At 41.6% G+C, this 22,879-nt stretch overlaps 2 protein-coding genes across 2 annotated transcripts in view; one reads left to right on the top strand and one right to left on the bottom strand.

The window, feature by feature from the left end:
* The window catches only part of LOC138628081 (teashirt homolog 2), a 253,786-nt gene that overhangs the window by 31,437 nt on the left and 199,470 nt on the right, over window positions 1-22,879 (bottom strand). The window lies entirely within an intron of this gene.
* The window catches only part of LOC138628087 (uncharacterized), a 37,489-nt gene continuing 17,729 nt past the window's right edge, over window positions 3,120-22,879 (top strand). The window contains exons 1-10 of the mRNA XM_069710884.1: window positions 3,120-3,328; window positions 3,964-4,092; window positions 5,481-5,555; window positions 6,321-6,494; window positions 6,684-6,841; window positions 8,500-8,688; window positions 8,905-9,514; window positions 9,847-10,009; window positions 16,396-16,507; window positions 19,495-19,585. Of these exons, the coding sequence (XP_069566985.1) occupies window positions 3,257-3,328; window positions 3,964-4,092; window positions 5,481-5,555; window positions 6,321-6,494; window positions 6,684-6,841; window positions 8,500-8,688; window positions 8,905-9,514; window positions 9,847-10,009; window positions 16,396-16,507; window positions 19,495-19,585 (1,773 nt within the window). The 5' untranslated portion in view covers window positions 3,120-3,256. The remainder of the gene's footprint in view (window positions 3,329-3,963; window positions 4,093-5,480; window positions 5,556-6,320; window positions 6,495-6,683; window positions 6,842-8,499; window positions 8,689-8,904; window positions 9,515-9,846; window positions 10,010-16,395; window positions 16,508-19,494; window positions 19,586-22,879) is intronic.

The raw sequence follows: 22,879 nt of genomic DNA, 5'->3' as shown, positions 1-22,879 counted from the left end.
TAACAACGTCGACTTCGCCAAAGTCTAAAAGTTTTAAATACCACCGGAGTAATATTCCCCTCAAATATCAACCACTCAGACACGGCACGAAAACACGAAGTAGACACTACCACGGAATACCTACATTTGTACAAATTCAACTTCTGTGACCACGAGTTAAGAAATACAGTCGGCTTATTTCAATAACAGTCATAATAAAACAGCAGACTCAAAACTCAGTTTCAAATAAACATAAACAGGCATATCAGAAGTAAAACTTAGGAATGTGCTCTTTCGGTGTAATATTATGATATGTTATTGGATTATCATGCATTAGTGCCTGTTTTCTTTTTTTTTTTAGTGTCAGCTGCATCTATTCCAATGCATTGTATTCAATAAAGTAATTCCTATGTAAAATCTTAAATTTGAATGCTTTCTCATTATTGTCATTTTTGTTCACACTTTTGCAAACAGTTTGAAAATAAATCTTAAACCGCATTAGTAACTACAGCAGTAAAAACAAACTGATCTGAAAAGTAGATGTGTGAGGCTGCAGAAGATGGAAAAAAAAATACCCACCAGACACTGAATATACAATAAGATGCAATATGTGCAATACAGGATGCAATTTCCCACATCAAAGAAATCACGTTTGATTCAGACTTCTAGTGAGATTATTGAAAATTTCCCACTCGCAGACACAATCACAATCTGAACATACAGGCTGAATTATTGTGCACAGCGAAGCTCAAAAGAGAATTACACTTTGATTAAAAACACATTACATTACATTTCATTTAGCTGACGCTTTTATCCAAAGCGACTTACAATAAGTGCATTTCAACCATGAGGGTACAAAACCCAGAACGACAGGAATCAAGAAAATACAATTTCTTCAAGAAAGCCAAACTACAAAGTGCTATCAGTAAGTGCCTTTTTAAGCGCTACTAAAGTTCTACTGTTCAAGGTAAAGTCTGAAGAGGTGTGTTTTTAGTTTGCGGCGGAAGATGGACAGAGTTTCTGCTGTCCTGATGTCGGTGGGGAGCTCATTCCACCATTTAGGAGCCGGGACAGCAAACAGTCGTGAACACATTTCTTGAATACAGGAAGTATAGTATTTTAGTACATGTAGTTAACACATCCCCCACCAAGGGTAACCATGCTGTGTTTTAAAAGGATAATAAGCTTTTATTAGGGGTATTAAAACAGCAACTTAAGATCCTAAGTGACAGAAACACCATGTGGACTTCATGTTTTATTCACAAGGAAAATGACAGAGTTAGTACATGAATGTACAAACCATCACCTCATTCTGAAATGCTTCCCTGTTTTTATTATTCTCGATCCCACCTATTCTCACTAAAAACCCCTCGAGGCTGTTATGGTAATCCCCTATAGTTTTCAGAGGGGTTTTTCCCACGTGCTCACCATGTAACTGCTGTTGAAGATTCCCCTCTGCTTGTGTTTAAAGCTCTCAGACACGCACTTAGGTATTTTTTTTTTGGTTTTTTTTTTTGTATGTATATAGTGACCACGTAACGTGTCCAAATGTGAGCAAGCTCTGTTGTTCATTACCAAAACAAAACGTCATGAACTCCTCCGATCCTGCTGCACGTGTATTCCTGTAACTACGGTACAGGTGGTGGCAGGAGCCAAAAAAAAACAACCACAAAAAAAAAGAAGCACCGAAGCTCTCGTACGTTCCTTCTTGTGCTGGAAATTCCTACCGATTCCTTTTGAATTTCATCCTCTTTGTCTGTGTAACAAATCAAAGCGTTGTTTTTGGAAAACTATGAGGAATATTGACAAAAAGACACAACTGACACAAACTTCACCTTTCAACTTCCATTAGAAATGCAAAAGTATCTTAATTGGGGGTTGAAGCCATGAAGGAGGGTTATTTGAACTTAAATCATACCGTCGTGATGGGAGCTGGTGATTTGAGTTTGTTTTTTTTAACATCTAAATAGAATTTTTTTTTTTTGACCCAACGTTTGTTTATCCCACTAAGCTTCTTTGCCCGGTCCTAACATGTCTTGTATGCACTCAGTGTGATGATGGTGTGGGTTTGAGGTAGTGGGGAAAAAGTTTCACGTGATTAAACACCAGTGAAATCAAAAGTTTGCATAATGTATGCCATTTTCAAGTCATTAAAGCTTTCATCCAAGTGCAAATGATTCTGCGTTAATATTTCTTTAAAATAGCACAGCTAAAGAAGTTGAAAATGAAAATCCAGAAAACAGCTATTTTTTTTTTCTACTACATTATAGAAATGCATATTTATAGTCTGTGAAAACACTATCCAGGCTTGCAATAACTACAAAATGGACCTAAGTGACAAACTGCAGTTATTCAAGGTTCAAGACAAACAGGGGAATGACGTTATGTTCATTGCAAAAGTGTAATAATTGAAAGAAAAGCACAAAGACAGATAAATTAAAGTATTATGAAGTAAAAGTAAAGTACTAAATAATCAAAATAAAGATTATTTTCTGAAGAAAAATATTAAAATGGACACAAAACCCCAAATAAAACCTTTTTTGCTTACTACATATCGCTACTGCGTTCTCTGACAATTATCCAAAGGGACATCACAGCATCTGTATTTTCTGGCATCACGTGGGTTCTTGATGGTAACAATCAGCCTTAAATGGTATAAAATGTGGAAATTAAGGCATTAGAACTTTTATACCTGTTGTGCAGCCTGCATGCTTGCATTTGTTGCTACATGTGTTTGCAGGCGACTTGGCCTGGATTTTCTTGAAGAAATGATAACATGAGAGACTTCTCCACACTAGCAGTCTCAGCAAAGCTATTAAGAGTGTTTATTGACAAAATCCATTTTATTACTGTATTGTGTTATTGGGACTTTTGTGCAGGGAGGTTTCCTCGCGCTCCCACCTGGTTAAAAAAAACAAAACAAGAATAAGCAGCAGGTTAAACGCACTGTCTTGCATGTTCAGACATGTAACCTGACTGGAAATGCTTGCTGTTGTGCAGAGAAAGCGTCAGTAGGTGTGGCTGAGCAGCCTCTGACTGCCTGACCTGGAGGAGGTATATACCTGAGCTGGAGGAGGGCGGTGATAAGAAGCAGTGCCACAAATCACTGCAAATCTCCCTTTTATTTCCCGTCAGTGAAACAGATCTCTGTTTAGGTATTGCATGTCAAACAAAACCGAGGCAAAAACAACTCTGTTTACATCTTTGCTGTAAGAGAGGAAGATTTGCATGAATTTGGCGACTGCATGGATTTTTGTGTGAAACATCAAATGCAGTGATGCCGAGTTCAGGATCCAAGAAGAAAGACAATCTGTCCAGAATGGACAGACACATTGGGAACATGCCACAGGTAAGATTTTAGCTTATTAATCAGACAAGAAGGCCAATAACAAGCAGGACGTTCTTTAAACCATCTTTATGAAAGTGCGGAATTAATCCTTCTGCAGTTGAGTCACTAAATACCCACAGCTGTCCTGTATTCTTGGTTCCAGAGAAAAACTCTCTCACTTTCATTAACGTCAGAATCTGTGTAGCAACAGGAGACCAAGGTTTTTCTCAGTTTACGAGTCTCTCGAGCATTTTGTACTTCCTCAATTCAACCTGACTTCCCTGCTGTCAGTAATTTCCCACAATAGGAGCACATAATTACTCAGAAATGTCACAGACAATGGTTGATTTAAGGAAGGTAGCATGTTCCTGTAACAGTGTTTTAACAGGTGTTAAAGATGTGGACTGTACCCGAAGCTCGGAGTGACACATACTGGTATATGCTGGTGACATCATACATATCTGAAGTGCTTCATGATAATGATGTATGAAAAGATAAGTGGTCCAAAGATTTAAAAACAAAAACAAAAAGGTTTCCAAATGGTGGTTTATGAATCATTTGCTTGTTGCCATCTATTTTGGTCACTTAAAATAAACTTCTTTTTAAATTTTTTACCTGAGATTTCCCCTTTATTTACTGCGTTGTTGTGCTTTCAGCTGAGCAACGAGATGCAGATGAGCATCATGAACAGGGTGAAGAGGGGAGAGTTATCCATCGAGGATGCTCTGAACGAGGCCAGGAAGGACGGAGAGCAGCTGCTCAAACAGAAGAACGTGGCTGAAGAGGTACCAGGAACCAAACTCTGTTAATAAGTTGTGGGTTTTGGCAGCAGGAAGAAAACAGTCTTCCATGGCTGTGCAGTAAATTTGGAAGACTCTAGAACTCTAGAGAGGAATTATGTTAGATTTTTGTTTTTTTTGTTTTTGTTTTTAACAATTAACAGTTAATGTAAATATTCAGATTTGACTTTTTAGTATATTTTTAAAGGAATAGTTAGACATTTTGGGAAACACATATAATTTCCTTGCTGAGAGATCATGTTTGTGTATTAGCAGTTAGCATGTTGTCCATTTTTTTAATTAGTAGACAAAACAGAAATGTAATGTAGTAATTTCCCAGAGTCTTGTCATCAGTGCGAGGCTATTATCAATATGTTATATTAACAATATTAACATTATTATCCATTTTTGAAACCCACAGAGTATAATCATCCAACTCAGCCAAATTTTGTCTTTAAGCATGTTGTTTTGGTTTTCCGGCCCGCAAATGTACTTTTTTGGTTCACTCTCATGGCGGCCGTTCTGTTGTTTTTGGCAGCTGTTTTCTCTGAAAAAGGTTAAAAAGCTCAGCACCAAACAGTCCACAGTCAAAGTCATCAAGTAGCTGGTGAAAATAAAGGGGATCATTTAGCAGCAAAAGAGACAGATATTTTCATAAGGAGCTGGTAGAGACCAAAAATGGAGCTAAAAGGAGAGGAGAGAATATTGAACCTAAATTCACCAGGTGGCCAAAAATACCATTTCTAATGGATGATTATGTTGCTGTTGAATGTGTAAAACAGGGACTGCTAACAAGTTCACCGTATGCTACTTAAAAGGTGATAATATGCTTGGTTTAGGAACTGGTTTCAATAAATATGTTGTTGTTGAGCTGTATTGGTTGGCGTTTGTTTGAACTTTGAAGATGGAGAAGGTTGAGCTCGCTCCTTCTGTTTGGCTCTGTATATCATGACACTGGCATCAGTGGTCTTTATTAAACCCCTGCTACCTTAAAAGGTAAAGATAGTACATGCATTTCTTCGTGAGTGACCTACTTTAAAAAGTCTGAGGCCTGTCTTTTAAAACTACCCTCCTGCTGTGCCCCACATGTGTCCTCTTTTGCTCCATTGTTGTGTTAAGAAGCTGCTCAGCCTGCTGGGTCAGTTAGAAACCAAGTCTAGTTTGATGTGACCACAGACCATATGCGGGAATGCGAAAGATAGTTTTTGTGTGACTTAGCAGGAAGCAATTCAAAAGACAAACAATTATTAACAAAAAGAAAAGAAAAAAAAAGAAGAAGTCTTTCTGCATTGTAGTGACACTACATCACCTTTTCCTGGAAGGTTATTTCCCTCTGATTGTTAGATTATATATATTTGATTACATCTGTCATTCGGGTTTGTCGTCTGTTGCAGGAACAACAACCCACGCAGTACAACTTCAGTGTTCACAAGCACGCCCGCTACAGGTGGCAGAAGCGAATTATTCAGGTGAGTCGGTGTACAGCGAGGCCAGCAGCTCTCTGAACCAGCAGGCACAACAATGCTTTTTGTACGCCAGCGGGGGGGGGGGGGGGGGGGGGGGGGGGCGCGCGCGCGCGCGCGCGCGCGCGCGCGCGCGCGCGCGCGCGCGCGCGCGCGCGCGCGCGCGCGCGCGCGCGCGCGCGCGCGCGGGGGGGGGGGGGGGGGGGGGGGGGGGGGGGGGGGGGGGGGGGGGGGGGGGGGGGCCCCCCCCCCCCCCCCCCCCCCCCCCCCCCCCCCCCCCCCCCCCCCCCCCCCCCCCCCCCCCCCCCCCCCCCCCCCCCCCCCCCCCCCCCCCCCCCCCCCCCCCCCCCCCCCCCCCCCCCCCCCCCCCTGCGCAGCGTCAATCTATTTGATTGACAGACCTGTGGTCTTTTAAATTTGGTCACTTCTGGCTCTAAAACAATCAGAAAAAAGCAAGATGGCGACGGACAAAATTTGAACTCAAAGCCTCATCACAGTTGTTCACAAACCAACGGGTGACGTCACTTTTAGTTGCCGCTTGGCTACATAGCAATCCATCCAATTTGTTGAGATCCTTTATTAAAAAAAAAAAAAAAAAAAAAAAAAGTTCTGTCTCAATCTATCTAATATTTATTAATTATGGATATTTCAGCTTGATCAGAAATGGTCCAGCAAACAGCGCTGCCAGCCCCAAAGCCAGTCTGCAAATGTGGTTAAAACTGACCAATGCTCATTAACTCTAACTCAGACTCTCTCGTTGTGAACATCCAGATCGATTTCAAGACCAAAATGCTGTGCAGCATAGAGAAAGGCATCATCAAGCGCCAACTTCCCTTCTCTATTGTCAAGAGTTGTGACGATGGAGTGGGCTCCAGGTTCTCCATTTCCTTCAAGGAACATCACGACTATGAGCTGGAGACCACGTCTCTGGAGGAAAAATACAAGGTGAATTTATACACTGCGTGGGTACATTTAAGTTAGAAAAACAAACCTGGAAAACAGCCCGGTTAATATTATAAAGTCATTTACCAATTAAATAATTTGTGCCTGGAGGAGGTAGGGTGTCATTCTTGTATTCCTTGTGGCCACTTGTTATTGATGCTTTTTTTTTTTTTTTCCTCTGTCTTCGAGCAGATTATACAGCTTGTGAATCAGATCATTTATGGGAACATATACAGCAATCATGAAGAGGACGACGCAGAGACGCACCAGCAGCCCAAAGCCTCACAGAGCCTCCGGGAAGGCGTCCTGTTACTGCACCGAGGCGGCTTGGCCTCCTTCAAATGGGTGAAGTACGGATGAGTCGTTATTGCTTTAGTGTACAAATGTCGAGTACAGTTAGTGAGGAGAAACTATTTGGAGATAAATATGTTTAATTAACTATGAATCAGATCTTTTATTCCAATTTCGGGATACATGTTAATTCTTAGCAAGTTTAAAGTTTACATTGTTTTCACACCGGCGGAGCGAAAAAATTAAACATCCCCTCTGGAGGTATTTGGACAAAAAAAAAAGAAAAAGTGTCTAATATTATATTTAACCCCTTAAAAGTTCAGCTGACTAGTTAACTACTCCTTTTCCCTGAAAAGTCCAGAAGCTATAGGATGAAAACAGTGCTGGGCAGAAGAGGTTTCATACTTCATGTTTTTTAGTTAACAGTATATTGTCAGGATGACAAAAACCACGTACACGCTGCAGGTGAATATATAAGCAGCCTTTTAGTGTCAAACTCTGCAGAAAAGTCACGCGGGAACATCAGAACGTACGAGTGAAGTCGCTATAAGCAAAACAAGGACCGAGAGCGACGGTAAAGTGCTTTTCACGCTGCACTTAGGCTGGGCCGGGGTCAGCCGGGGTTAAGAAAGCTTTCAAACGGACACAACCGTGGGACATTGCAAAGTAGGCACGTTTAGCTCCGAGTTTGTAGGTTTACCTCGAAAAAAAAATGTACTTAACACGGGGCCCAAAAGGAACCAGTGATAATAGAGGTTACAGTAAAGTTGTTTCTTGCTGTTAAAGAGTAGCATAGTGACGAAATCCAGAAAGGAAATATCAGTTCCAGACATTTATCCCAGGGTTATTGTATTGTATGGTGTGTTGTACAGCCTGGGGTTTTTGTTACAAGCCCTTAAGTATCTTCAGAAATGTTTTTTTTTTTTTCCCTTTCTTGCTGAGTGCTGATGAGAACATTGATATCTCCACAATAAATATGAAGCAAGAAAGTTGTACGTTTCTGTATCTATCAGCCTTAGATCAAGTGAGTTAGCTGCTTCCTCTTATCGACTTCCTAGATTGGTAAACCAGTTGTCATTCATTTTTCTAAGTTTAGTTCCTCAAACTGAAGCTAGCTTTTCCACTGTGTTTTATAATAGCTAGTTTTATATTTTGCCGAAGGACAGTTATGAGAGCGGCATCGATCTTCTGTTTGACATACTTACTGTAATGTAAAGATAATAAGCGTGTTTTACTTTTTTTTCCAAGTCTTTGGTGAAACATTCTGCCCTCTCTTTGTTACTTTAAACTGAAAGTAGCATTTTTGGTTTGGTTATAGTATAAAACAGTAAAGTGCATTGATTTCAAGTATATTTACTCCCTGCAAAAACAGTATAGAACAATTATAATGCATTCGAACGGAGTCGTATTTACAGTGTACACAAGAAAAGTCCATATGAACCCTCATGAGGTATTCACGACATCGGAACTAGAAATGTTCTATAAGTTGTGACGTTTTTGCTGATGTTTACAGAAATGTCAGAGGCCATGGAAGTTCATTTTTTTGTTCTTCTTATATGTTGTAATTTTGGCCATGTAGAGTTTGTCTCAGCATTGGTAGCGCACGTGTTGACGAGAGCTCAGCGTAGAATTGGGATGCGCCTCAGGCCTTGTTGTTGCTGGCTACGCTACACTTCACACCCCCCCCCCCTCCACACTTTCCTCTGTTTTGTTCTAGATATGAGGTCCAGCTCCACCCAGGCCAGCTGACAATGTTCCCCTTTAAGCGGCGAGGCCCCACAGACGGCGATGTGACGTCGTCGCTGCCGGTGACCATCGTGGTTCACCTGTCGGACGGCGACACCAGCGTGACGAAACCTGCCAGCTCCGACACTTTCAGTCTGATCACCCACAAAAACGAGTACCAGTGAGTGAGACTCATCAAGATGTGGAAATATCCCAACAGCAAGCAGTTCATGAATTCTGTCTGTCAAATGAATTTACCGCTGCGTACAATCTTGCACTATCTTTATTCTAATTGTAGCAGTAGTTTTATTATGTGTATAGGCCTGGATGGTGAACTACATTTTATCTTGGCTAATTAGGGAGTTACGTTCTGTTGATTTTTTATTTTTTTTTGCAGGTTCAGGGTGCCGGTCCCAGACCAAACAGCCGCCCCCGGTACCGTCCAGAGGGAGCGGGATGCTTGGGTCCAAGCTATCCACAAACTGTGCTCGGACTGGAAGCGGAAGTCCAGAGGTGAACACATGTTCGTCGAGGCAAAGACCTTCCGGCATCTCAGCATACACGAAGAGGACAACGACGCAGATCTCGAGTCAAGCGATGAATTCGCCAGCGGAAGTAACTTCTCCCGTCCACCTGAAGATAAAAACGCAGATCTGAGACCTTCCGGCGGCGACTGTTCATCAGCTGGTGACACAAAGCCGGTTCCTAAACCTGGCAGCACTACAAAGACCAATGTTCAAGTTACAGGACCTGATATTTTGCCTCCCGTCCCTTCACCAACCTCTCCCGCAATGTCACCCGCCTCCCCTCCACCTTCATCCTCCAACGCTGCCCCCTCGTCCTTTCGCTCAGTCCCCGAGCCTCATCCCCACGAGTCAGGCATGAAAGGGCCACCGCCACCGCCACCGAGCATCCCGGCTCCCCCACCTTTCCCCTTCAAACTGAAGCCCAATTTAGGAAAACCACGCACCAAGGCTTTCCACTGGGACCTCCTTACCCAGGAGAAGGTAACACTGTCGCTTTTCACTTAGAACTTCATTCATCAGAAGACGGGACATTACTATATTTTCAGAGTTAAGGGTAAAGCTTATAAAGGGTCTCATTAGTGTGAATCACTCATATTTAACTGCAGAGTTTTATAGCGTTGGCCAAAAAAACAAAAACAGGAAAGGTCAGTTTCAGCTTGGTTTTACTTCCTCATATTGCATCATTGTTGGGAGTTATTCTTTGTTTTGTCACTTTGTTCTTTCGAAGTGTTGTTCTTTTGTGATTTTTAACATCGGTTTCTTCATAAAATACTGAATCAATTATTATTATTATTTTTTTTTTTTTATGGCAGATTGCAAAAACCTTTTGGACACAAGGAAGCACCGAGAGGACTGAAATCGACAAGTCACGCCTGCACGAGCAATTCGCCTTGAAAGATCTGGGCTCGTTTAGTGCGGCTGAGCCGAGTAACACGCAGCACATTTTGCTCAACCAGAAGATTGCACACAACTTCAGTGAGTAAGCACAACAGCGAGCACGTCTCCGAGCAAGGAGATCATAAATTCTGTCAGCAGCTTAGGAAGGAGTTTAGACTTTCTCAGCAAAAATAATGAGTAATTTGCACATTTGAATGAAAAGCCGTTCTTCCGGATTAAGTCAAATAAAGGAGCTCATTCTTTTAGTAAAATTGAAATGTTGTGTCTCTTCACAACCACCAGAGGGAAGCACCACACACACAGAGAGAGAGAGAGAGGTAAAAGCAGTGTTAATGCCAGGCTCTTTCATTTTCACAAATTAAACTTCAATCGGCCAATTAGGAAAAAAGCTGAACTCAGAACTGTTTAAAGGAGAAACCCCCCCCCCCCCAAAAAAAATGCTGCTATATTTCCCTTTTTAAATGATTGTTGAAACAAAGCACCTTTAAAGCAGCTAGATGGCTGTTCTATGGGTGTGCCAGCAGGGGGCAGTGTGTCACCAACCCAGCAGTGCCACGGCCTCCCTGTGAAATCTGCAGAGCAATAGTGGAGTGGAATATATTCTACTCCTCATCTAATAGCTTTTCACTTTTGATTAGCTGAGTGAGTGTGTGTGTGTGTGTGCTTTTTTTTTTTTTATATTTCAAGACCCCAGCCAGTAGGAGAGCATTTCAGAAGCCTCCTCTCACAGGTCCTCCGAGTGGCACCTTCACCGTTGAAGTGATCCAGATGTGGTTTAGTGGCGGTGGGCTGCTCAGTGAAATCAGTGTTACTGTGCAGACTGGCGACATAATTAGAGTTCACATGTTCATGAAATATGGATGAGTTGGAGCTGAGCGGCAGTGATTTCCCGCTGTGATGCAGAACACTCTTTTGGCATTCGGAGATTTTTTTTGTTGCTCCTCCCTGACCTGGAAACTTTTGGTTTTGTTCAGGAGCGAGGTTCTGAGTGATGACTGCCTGCGGGCAACTCGAGGCCATGCATCTTTCTGCTGCAAAGCCTTGGAAAAATTTAGACATCTGAAGAATAGAGGAATTCTCTTCTTCTTCTTCGAGTCCTATTAACACCAATTACAGAAGGTGACGTTTCAATACTCTAATAATAAAAATAGTGGTGCAAGCAAACTTGTTTAAGTGTCAGCAAAGAGTGCTTAAAGTCTTAAAAGTACTGGTTTTAAACGTGTCTATATTATGGTGTTGTTATAGTAGCATTTAATGGCTGCAGAGTCAAGTGATCTGTTTCCAAATGACATACTTCCCTTGGTACACTAAGAAATCCTACTCTTTACATATTAGGACTCTTAATTGTGTAGTACTTTTGACAATAGTAGTGCTGCTTCAGTCAGCACACGCTGCTGTTCTGCACTCACCGGAAAGCACCTCAGCGTGTGAACGCATCACCCGCCAAAATATCTGCAGCTTTAATGGTTTTACCTGGAAACCAACCTGTTTTCGTGCCCTTCTGTTTAACGCACTCAAAAAAACACTGATTCTTCTGTCCAGCAGCAGAAGTGAAACCTCCCCTCCCCTCCTCTCCACCACCCACACACACACACACACACTTTTGTGAGGCGTTCAGGAACAGCTGCAGCTTCCTCAGACCGCTTCATTTAAAAATTCTTTACGCCGGTGGCCCCGCCCACTTCCTCTACGTAGCCAAGTTTAGGGTGGAAAGCGTCCAGCGTATTCACACTTTCTTTTTTGGACTGTTTTGAGTGCGTCATCCTGGTACTAGTAGTGCACTGCATGTTTCTGTACTGGACAGTGTGAACGCACTCATGCACTCAAAAGAGCGAGTGAAAGTACAACATCTGGCACACGGCTAAGGTGAAGCTAATTTTTACTGTTTTATAAACTAGTTTCATCAACTTCATTATAATTCATAAGTTGTTTTAGGTTGTGTATGTCCAACCGTTACCTCTCAAATATAATGGAACAAAACCATAAGGTCAAATGCTACTGCTGAAGTAAGAAAGCATACAAGTACTCCAATTTTAGAGTAGTTATAGTTCATTAATTTACACTGACTTTTAGGTACGTTTTAATCAATAAGTGCTGTTTTTGTAATAGAAAACAAAGCCTCATATGGAAAAAAAACAAAACAGCTGTTAATAGGACTTCTCTTTCTCTCCTTCTCCCCGTCTCTTGGCATCTACACACACACACACACACACACACACACACACACACACACACACACACACACACACACACACACACACACACACACACACACACACACACACACACACACACACACACACACACACACTCCCCCTCCCTGCTCTTGTTTCCATGTTTATCACCACAAAAAGAAATAAATTTCTGCTGTTTATTCAGTTCATATCTCATTCTTCACCACACTATTTATCCACCTGATCCCACTGCGCCGGGACCCAGTGTGCATGCAAAAAAACCTGCCGCTCTTTTAAAAAAACGTTTTTGACAAAGATAGAAACAGCTCAGCAGACACCGAGACTTCACCTCGATCAGATAATATCACAAGTATGCGATCAATAATTAAAGAGCAAACTCAGAAGTTATAATTAGCTCCGCCCCCGCACCACCACCACCACCACCCACCCCCTCACTTTATCCACAGCGACTTTAAAAACATTATGTTGTTTCCAGTTACATGCTGAGGCAGATGGAGGTAGACAGCTTGAGCGGGAGGTTGTTTTACTACAGTTCTGCGGTTTTGAGGTGTTTTATCTGGTAACGAACGGGATGCTTACGGGAAAACGAGAACATCACCTGCATCAAGAGACCGTTACACAATCCTGCCATGATCCATGTACTTATTCATGCTCCACGGGATTGAAAAGACCTTTGGATTCTGTAGGAAAATACCTACATAGATGAAAGACTAATGATCGGCTCCTCTCTGCAGGACACCAGAATGTTTAAATCGGTTAAATCTGAAGAAATGTAATGTCACCTTTATTCACAGCCTTTGCTGATGTAGAAACGCCAATACAACACAGTGGGAATACTCCATTACAGGCAAAAGTACTGCATTTAAAATCTTAAGATAAGATAAGATAAGACTTTATTAATCCCGCAGTGGGGAAATGTAGTTGTCACAGCAGCATAGGGACACAGTTAGGAAAAAAAGGCAAGCACACAGTAACACAAATTTACAAAGTAAACATACAATCAAAATAAAATAGGTAAAAATATATTTTTAGAAAAAGTAAAAAAATAATAAGACCAATGTACAAATACACACACACACACACACACAAGCTATATACGCAAAAATAAATGTATGAATAAAGAAGTATTTATAAAGTATAAAAAGTACGGGTGCTGCAGACTGAGACACTATTATATTATTTATACTAATGTGTCAGTGCCAGTTACTGTATTATATATTCAGTTTTACTTATATATCTCTGAATCACAACACAAGCCTTACAGAAGAGAAAACACGTTTTCCACATGTGATCACATGTATGACCCATGTTAACCACATGTTTGCCACATACTGTAACGAGGGGAAAACATGTGGAAAAGTTTTCAGAAGAGAATCTACATGGGCTTCACATATGACACCATAAAAGTGTTTCAGGACCACATATTTCTAATGGGCAGAATACATTTTTCAAATGTGCACAATATGTGTATGCGGTCACGAGATTACATGAGTTTTTTCACCTGTGAAATTTGTGCGGTTTTCATGATTTCAGGGAGATTAAAATAGTAAGTTTAAGATCTTACATTATAGAAAGAAATCCAACAATTCAACAATACCAAGTGACAGTTGAGAGGAAAAACTCCCTTTTAAAAAGCAGAAACCTCCAACAGAAGCAAGCTCAGAAAGAAACTCAACAATTTCAAGTGACAGTCGAGAAAAAAACCCTCCTTTTTAACAAGAAGAAACCTCCAACAGAACCAAGCTCAGAAAGAAACCTGATAATTCAAAGTTTCCAAGCGAAAGTGGAGAGGAAAACTCCCTTTTAACAGGAAGAAACCAACAAAACCAGGCTCAGAATGAAACCTAATATTTAACAATTCAAAGCGACAGTGGGAAGAATTAACTCCATTTTATCAGGAAGAAACCTCCAACAGAGCCAGGCTCGGAGGTGGTCTGCCTCGACCGATTGGGGTGAGAGGAGAGCAGAGTACGAAAAGAACAGCATAGAGAGGCGACAAACAGTAAACACTGGGCAGGTTGGTGGGAACAGTTAACTACAGATCTAGAGCTAGAGGTAGGAAGAAGAGAGTGGACAGAGGAGAAAAAGCCCAAACTGCTGGAGAGAGAAGACACACGAAGATAATGAGACGCGACGGCGGCATATAAATGCAGGGAGAGTGAAAGCGGGCGACAGGAGCTCGGCGCATGGTGGGAGGTCCCCGAGCAAACCTCGGCCTCCAGCAGTATAACTAAGGGATGATTCAGGGTCACCCGAGCCAGCCGGTACTATCGGCTTCATCCAAAGGGAAAGGATACGTGGAAATAGTCAAATAAAACACTTCACATTTGTACTTAGGTAGAATAATAGTTGTTCTTGTCCCTAATTAGATGAGGTCCACATTGGGTTGGCATGATCAAAGCGCATCCCTGTTCTGAATGTGTGTCCGACTAGTAGGCTTATTTACCTTGAGAGCTCCAGCGCACGCTGCCTGTTTAATGACTGGAAATGTCGCACTCCTAATTAAAAGTACACCTGTGGCTTCCTACGCCCAGCGGGACACACTCTCCATCTCCATACTCTAATTTGCCAGGGCAATGCCCAGTTTGTCTGAGTGCCAGTCTACAAAGGGCTTAATTTGCACTTGTGTATGTGTGTGGGGGTTTTTTTTGGGGTGGGGAGGTGGAGGGGGGGGGGCAGATGAGACAGCCTAACCCTGACTCATGAGGACACTAGTACTTCTCGAAATTGTTTTTGATGTTTGATGTTGTGATTCCTCACTTGAAAAAAATGTGACATGAAAGCCTCTGTTGGTCCTGGTGAGGGAATTACTGTCTCAAGCCTTTAATGTCAAGGATTTTGAAGCGTGTTGATTGCAGCTTTGTACCTTTGAAAATACCTCTCATTTATTTGATCCACTTTGTCATGAGCAGATTTTCAATCAGCTGGATGGTTTGAATTCACTGGTTCAACCCCGTCTTTGGACTGGAAACGCTGAAAGTCAACCTTTATGGACACTTAAAGAAATAGTTTAACATTCTGGGAGTTATGCTTCTTCGCTGGTAGTTAGATAAGAGGATTGACATCACTTTTATGTCTTGTCTTTTCAATACCGACCCAGCAGTGGGTTTGCGTAGCTTAACTAAATACTATTTGATATTCGCTGGGAACTGTTCAACTGTTATTCAAAGACCTGTGTTTTTGGCTCTGCTCGTCTTACTTTGTCTGGTGACAGAGTAAGACAGCGATTGTTGATCTGTGGATGGGTGTATGACACGCTAGCTTTATCTGGCAGAGTTTGCACTGCATCTTATCTTTGTTTTTATGTTTCAAGTTTGAAACAGAACTTTTTGACAGCTGTAGTCGTTTTTTATTTTAGCTGCGCCGACTGTCGCTCACGGCTTCGGTTTTCTTCACTGTGGATATGGTATGGGAACTCTATTATATTATTATTTGTTCAGCCACTCTGAAGAGCGGACCAATCAGTGACATGCGTTGGTGGTTAACCCTCTTTGTCGGCTGATTTTTGGCGCATGTTGATTGGTTAAAATTACGTTTCTCTATGGAGCGTGGCCACACCCATATTCACGCAGTGAAATTGTTCACACCAGGCTAGTAGTTTTTGCATGTTTCTACTGTTTGTATTATAGCATTAAGCCTCACAGTGCCAAAACACATTTTACTGCTGCCTGGTAGTAACGTGTACTTCTGCTCCTCCTTTTGTTGTTTAATGGCGTTTGGCAAACAGCTTTTAGGTGTATTACCGCCACCTTCTGGTGGTAATAACACACTACTAGCAGGTATCAATAAATACAAGGGAATTAAGACAAGAGGATAGTCACATAAACTATCTAATTTATATTCTTTGATTTGCTAATTCTGATCCAAAATTTGCTAAATTTGCTCAGCCAGCCTCAGAGTCTTACTGGCTCAAGTAACTGTATTTTTGTAAAATTCACTATATATTTTCCACACATGTCTAAATCTCAGAGGCACCTCATGAATTCTTCCCCACAGCTCCTGAATTATGCAGAGGCGTTTACTATCAAAAAAAAAAAAAAAAACAAAATCCCATCAGCTTTGACTTTATAGGATGCAAATTTTGTGGTTTTCCCTCAGGCATTTGGGAGACAGCAATTAAGCAAAGGACCTCTTTTTGTCTTATGAGTGCTGTTCTTTTTTTTTGTCGTTTCATCGGAGGATAAGAAGCCTATCTATCAAGAGGAAAGGCTCTCATGTACCATTGAGTGTGTTGACTTTTTATTTTTTTCTAATCTATTGTTCTTCCAGACATTTTCCTCAAAAGTTTCCCGGTGCTGCCGGGAGAGCTGAAGGACAAACTGTTCATCGTTAATGAGGAAGACGGAGGCCTGTCTGATGAGCACATCACCTCTCTGAGGAGGTATGACTTTGTGCCCACAGAAAAAAAAAAAAAAAAAAGGAAAAATCTGATTTGTATTCCTTCCTTACAGTGTAACAACTGAAACTGAGAGGTGAATGACTTATTGTGCCCAAGTCCGTGGGTGGTTGATGTGCGTTTTCATTGGCAGAGGCAAAAAAAAACAACAACAACAACAACAACAAAAAAACGTTGGAAACTACAGCAGCCTGAGCAAAGCATCAACGAGGGGATGTGAGCGCATGGCGCTGCCAGGTCGATGTGAAACAGGGGCAACGGCTGCCAGTTCAGGTGAAGAAGACGCACGCTTTGCACAGCAGTCTTCACTGTGTTCTAATACTTAGAGAGCAGATGCCAGAACCTTTTACTAGAACAGCTCACTAATAAAAGTTTCATCTCGGTTTATTTGCGGAGATGGAACCTATTGACATGCCCAGAGGAATAAGAGCGTGGGTTAAAACGCACCCCCCCCCCCCCACCCTCCGATTCTTACCTGCGGTTTACTATCGTGGCTTCTAGACGCTCACCTCCAGGAAGGCAGGAAGGGATGTAATGTACTGTGTGGAGGATTTTTATTTATCCTATGAAAACGTAATATATATTTTAATGCGTTGTGGCGTATCGGCTTGAGGAATACAATCTTGAAAGGACCACTCCCAACAGGTGCTGCAATATTAATGACCGGTAGCTACTCCGGTGGCAGCGCACACAGGCCCGACCGGAGAGGAAGTCTGAATGCCTTTTGGTTTGCAGATTCAGTACAGTAAATGGCTGTTTCCATCAGCATCTCCTCTGCTTTATAGAAGCTGACGAGGACTATCAGACCTACTTGACTTTTAATCCCCTTCCTTTTCTCCGGGCTACTGCTGGAAATCAATCGCATGGCATCAGTCCAAGGCAGTGAGGGGAGGGACCATGTGATGACATGAGGGGGCAAAGGTCAAAAACGGGAAAGTATGTACGAAAAAAAAAAAAAAAAAGAAAGAAGAAAAGCACGCCTGACTGTGACATTCATTTTTTTTTTTTAAAGGAATCTGCAGGACGAAATGTATGTTTTTATTCGTCCGCTGGACGGATAAGGACCGACATTTTGGACAGTTGAGTTTGATGTTTTTTTTTTGCTCTTTACAGTTTAACATGACATCACATAACATGAAAATATATTTTCCTTCAAGTCGAAAATGAGCTCAATTCTTGAAACCCATTTTCAACATTTGATTCTGAGATTTTCAAGGGTCCTTGTAAGGGGCGTAAAACGCAACAGTTTTACTGGCAACTAAAAACTGGACTCTATAAAAGCTAAAGGAGGTACTTAGCAATCAGAAAGTAAAAATCTACACCTGACTGAATGGATTCAACTAGCAGGAATCTAATCCATAACTCATTTTACAGCAGACTGTTTGAGGACACTTGGGTCTGTCCCCAAAGCAATAAAATATTCACTCTGGCACTTGAAGGTTTCAGCTTTGAAGGGAAAGTTTCTCAAACCTTCCTCCATTCTTTGAGAAAGACATTTTTCTTTTGTTTTTGTACATGCGACTATTTTTATGTTTATTCGTAACAATGTGTCCGTGGTGTCGTTGTTTCCTGTCTGATGTTAACCCCTTTAAGCACCAACAGTGTAAATCTAAATAGTACAATGTATTAGATCATTATGTGTAATGTGTTCCATGAAGTTTAAGAGATTCATCAGGTGAATACCCTGAATGAATGATAATGTTGCTCTGTATGTCCCATATGAGTAAATAAGCAATTGTTTTCTGGCACTGTTGCCATAGCAACTTAAAAAAAAAAAAAAAAAAAGATGATTTGCCAGTGTTTCTGTTGATAGTTTGTTTCCGCCCCCCCCCCCCCAAATAGAAATCAGAAACAAAAAAACACAACAATTGTTTCTGCAGGTTTATTCATCTTGGACATCATTTTTGTGAATAAGAACCAAACAAATCGCCTTATTTGTTACATTATAATTGCCCTTCATTGATTTATTAACCAGGGTGCATTTATTAGTTTAAATACCGGTCACATAAATATGTCACATTTACACATAAATACTATATATTAAAGACAAAAACAAAGCAGCTGAGAACAAAATCAAACTACATACGGGATGATATAACAGATATTAAATATCTGAGATATCGTGTTCAAAAGAACGGGACAGGCAGGCGGGCAACACATAATCAGAACTTCTCACTGCCACAAACCAAAGCAGGTTTTCAGACTCAATAGAAACTGAAGGCCGTCGACTGAAACTCAAAAGACCGGAGGTGATTGCTCACATCTTTCAGGTTGAGAGAAAATACAACCGTCTAAAATGTGTAAAATCCACCACGAGAACAGAATCAAGCAAGAACTCACAAAATCCTAAACAGCTACGAAACTGGAGTCATTCAAGTGCTCGATACGCGGCATACAGACTTCAAAGTAACTTGACAGACACACCTTGACGGAGCTGGATGAAAATATGTGGAATATCACAAATGTTATTTTTCCAACAGCTCAACTTTCATATTTACAGCAAAAGGAACAAAGTGTGTTGTAGTTATTCTCTCAAGTAAACTGGAAGTTGAGTTGTCACCTCCGTTGATAGATCGGGTGTCTCTAACTGTCGTTTTCTTCTTTCCACTTCACACAAAATGGAAGGTATTTCTTCGTGATATGAAATATTCACGATGAAATAAACAACATCCGGGTTTAACGCTATGTTTAGGTACCATTTAACACTTAAAAACTCTGCTGATCTGCTTTGTCAGAACTGTGAGTGATCTGATCAGATTTGAATTCACACGGACCAAATAATCAAACAACTGATGGATTGATGCTCGAAAGTCTGTGACATCCCATTTTTTCAACTGAGCTACAGAGGAGGAAAAACAAACAAAATAAATACTCTCTGGAGAATTAAATCAAGAAAATGCTTTTTCAAATAATAAAAAGCACAAGTGTAGAAATAAGCAATAAAATTGTCTTTTGTTTTGTTGTTGTTGAAGGTACGTGCCCACCGTGGATGATGTGGAAATGTACAAATCACACAAAGGACCCGTGACAGAGCTGCATATTGTGGACCAGTACATGCTGGAGGTACAGTTTTCACTTCCTTATATTAACAATACATTTTCCATACTATTAGTTTTTCCTTTTACCAGAACATAACATATCCTGTTGGATTTGACCACCGATACCTTTGCCGAGCAGAACCCAACGCCGGTCCTGCTCGTGCAGCTTTTTCTTTGGCGGAGCTCGTTGAGCCTTCGATCGCTTTGCCTCCTCGCTGTGGGTGTCATGACGAGCTTCATCTGGTTTATCACCTTCCTGCAAGCCTAGCAGTCATCTGGCCTGCATGTGGCTTTGCTCAAGGATGCAGGAGAGCGTAACAGATGAACAGCCATGATCAGCCCACGGTGCCATCCGACAATATTTGGCACGAGACATAAGGGATTTTATATAAAAAACAAAAAAACAACAACTAGAATTACCACCACACGGTCGCAACCCTCCAGCAACCAGTCAAGTTTCAGGGTACACCGATATCAATGCACTCGTATTGTATAAGTAGTGAAGACTTTGACGGGATTTGACCGACAAAAGCTGATTCTGATCGAACGCAAAGTTTCCGCCTCGACAGCAGACGAGGCTTCAAACATGAGTGTTGCTGCAAAGAAGCTGCAGAAAACGTGGACGCTTCGCAGACATCTCGACGTCTGCGGATGTCTGGCGGGACGTCCAGGACGTCGAACCCCAAATTGCTCCTGATGAGCAGGCGAGCACCAAGCAGTGTGTGAACGTGTGTGTGAATGGGAAACGGCGTAAAGTGCTCTGAGACCGCCGAGGTGATAAAGCGCTATTTAATTGCAGAGCATTTACATCTTCAACCCGACAGCAGAGAAGATCTTTACAATCAGCACAGTTTCAAGGTGGACGGCGAGGATTAGCAGCCTGGTATTACCGGACTCAAGACGCACTGCTTGAATATAGTGGTTTTAAAATAAAATAAAAAAATCCACAATCATTACGACCCATTACGATCTTTCATCTTTATTATTACTTGCGGGTCGAATGCGTTCTCCACGTGAAGACGTTCAACGTTCACTTTTCATGTGCTTTGTTGGGGTACTTTGGTAACTGCACTTTGCGTTACAGCCTGCAAGCTACTGTGTAATTATTTGGGGGTAAACAGGTTATTAATAAAACCACAGATGCAAAAGTTTGGCCACCCCTGAGCAAATTTAGCTAATTTTTGAATGACAGAAAAAATAAATCAACTCCTGCAGCATGCAGATATTAAAGCTGCATCGTTGCTTTATAGTGCGTTTTTTTGTTGTTGTTGTGGTATTTGCAAAAGCGCCGTCAAGTTTTTCTCTTCTTGATTGAGGAATTTTCACCCACACATTTAAAAAAAAAAAAAAAGATGTTCAAGCATTAAACTCCACCTTGCATTTCTTGTCCAATGGTGGATTAGGAGGCGTGCAGCATTGTAAGGCTTGCAGTTGCTTTCGTTTCCTGACAGCTTGACTGCGTCGCCTTTGCATCCTGAATTTGCTGATATTTAGTGGAATCCACTGTTGCGTGTCTCCTGCGCCGCCGGCTTCCTCACAACCCCCAAAGCAGAACATGTTTACACCCCCACGCTTAACACTTGGCAAGGTCTTCTTTTAATCAAATACTGCTTCCCTTTCTCCCGAAACATACCTTTGGTGATTGCGGCCTAAGAACTCAATTTTAACTTTACCTTCAGGCCTTGACTTTTGTGAGCAGGATAGGTGTCCTTGTGATGATTCTTCCAAAGTGAACCCTGTTTGTTCATCAGTGCTGCACAGTGAAACAGTACAGCGCCTCTCCTGTGTCAGCTGAACTTTCCAGCAGCTCCTTTGTAGTCATTGGAAGGTTTCTTCTCTTTTTACTTTCTGCCTGGCAGACAAAGAGTTTTGTCGGAAAGTTTTTCTTGGTCTCCCAGATCTTGTTTTCCACGGTTCCCCTTAAGAGACATTTCATAATGGAATTTCAGGCAGCGCAAATTGCAAGATGGAAGCACTCTTAAAATCTTTTTTTGCTGCTTTCGCTTGTTTTGTAGGCATCCGTTAGCTTCATTTTCAGATCCTGAAACTGTTGCTTGGTGGAGCCAAAGGTCGTTTAGCGTTGCCATCAAGTCTGAAGAGTCCAAATTGATCAACTTCTGAAATGTCTTCAGTTGACAGCTTGAAGTGAAAATTTCTGACCTTACAAGTCCTACTGATTCAATTACGGCCTTTTGATGGTCATGTACATTTCACGCCTAGGAAAGGCAAATTTGACTCCGACACGGTAACCTCTAGCGCACTGAAGGGTGAATGACATACTGTGACGTGATAACTGACTGACGTACCTACATTGTACATTACGGATAATTGCAAAAAAATTGTTTTAATATAAAGTTTCAGAGCAAGATGTAGTTTGACACCTTTTCATTCTCGTGAAATGCTCGAGTCTGCCGGTACTCTCTTTGCCCTTTGTAATTATTGTTACAGTAATTCAGTTTTAGGTGCCCTTTAAACAGCTGTTTTACTCCTTTTTTCCTCATACTTCTTGACTCGTACCCACAGTTTAGGTATCCAGAAAACAATTCCTTTCCGTTTGCCTAAAAAAAAAACAAAGAGCCTCTAACGTCTCGGACTTCTTCTCCTTGTTGACAGTTGGAAACGATCTGGTTATTCGCCTCACAGTTCTCAATAATCACTTCCCTCTCAAGACGTTTGTTGACACAATAGTGGCATCCGCAAAACACATTTTTATGCTATGAAACAAAAATATTAATATATTGGTGTTGAAATGTTGACATGCTACTTAAGATGAATCAAATCCCACTCGTGCTTTCTCGGTGCTCTGATGTGTTGCAGTTGTGTGAGCACAACACTTATTCGCTTGTGTGTGAGGTCTTATAATACCTGAGAATGCGATTCACTTTAAACAGTGACAAGTGTGTGAGCGCATTCTTAGCCCCCAGAGGATTATATTATAAGAGTCTTATCTTGGCGTGGAATCAGCGTGATTGTTAACCTCCTATTAAAAAAATGTGTCAGAAAATGTGACAAGAAGAGGAGCAGGTTTTGGAGTGTGTGGAGGATGACACAATGTGGGCTATTAAGAAAAAAAAAAAAAGAAAAAAAAAAAGCCAAATGATTACAGGATCTCGGTTTCTATACCTAATCCCGATATCTTTCCGTAACTATCCATCAGACCGAGTGCCCTTTCTTTTAGGCTTCTCGGAGATGTGGTACCTGATCACGGGCGAGACGGTCTGACAACGTGGAGTGATTTATTAGAGGTTAGAACAGACACAAAGGTCGACTAGGCAGCTCAGCCAATCGTTTCGAAGTGTCAAGCCTTCAGTTTCTCTGT

This window comes from Brachyistius frenatus, unplaced genomic scaffold (genome assembly GCF_029030835.1).
Source record: "Brachyistius frenatus isolate BFR_SWC_R1_liver_20210118 unplaced genomic scaffold, ASM2903083v1 Contig_95, whole genome shotgun sequence".
Classification (NCBI taxonomy): domain Eukaryota; kingdom Metazoa; phylum Chordata; class Actinopteri; family Embiotocidae; genus Brachyistius; species Brachyistius frenatus.
The sequence above is the reverse complement of the archived record's forward strand: the minus strand, read 5'-3'. Positions and strand labels throughout refer to the sequence as shown.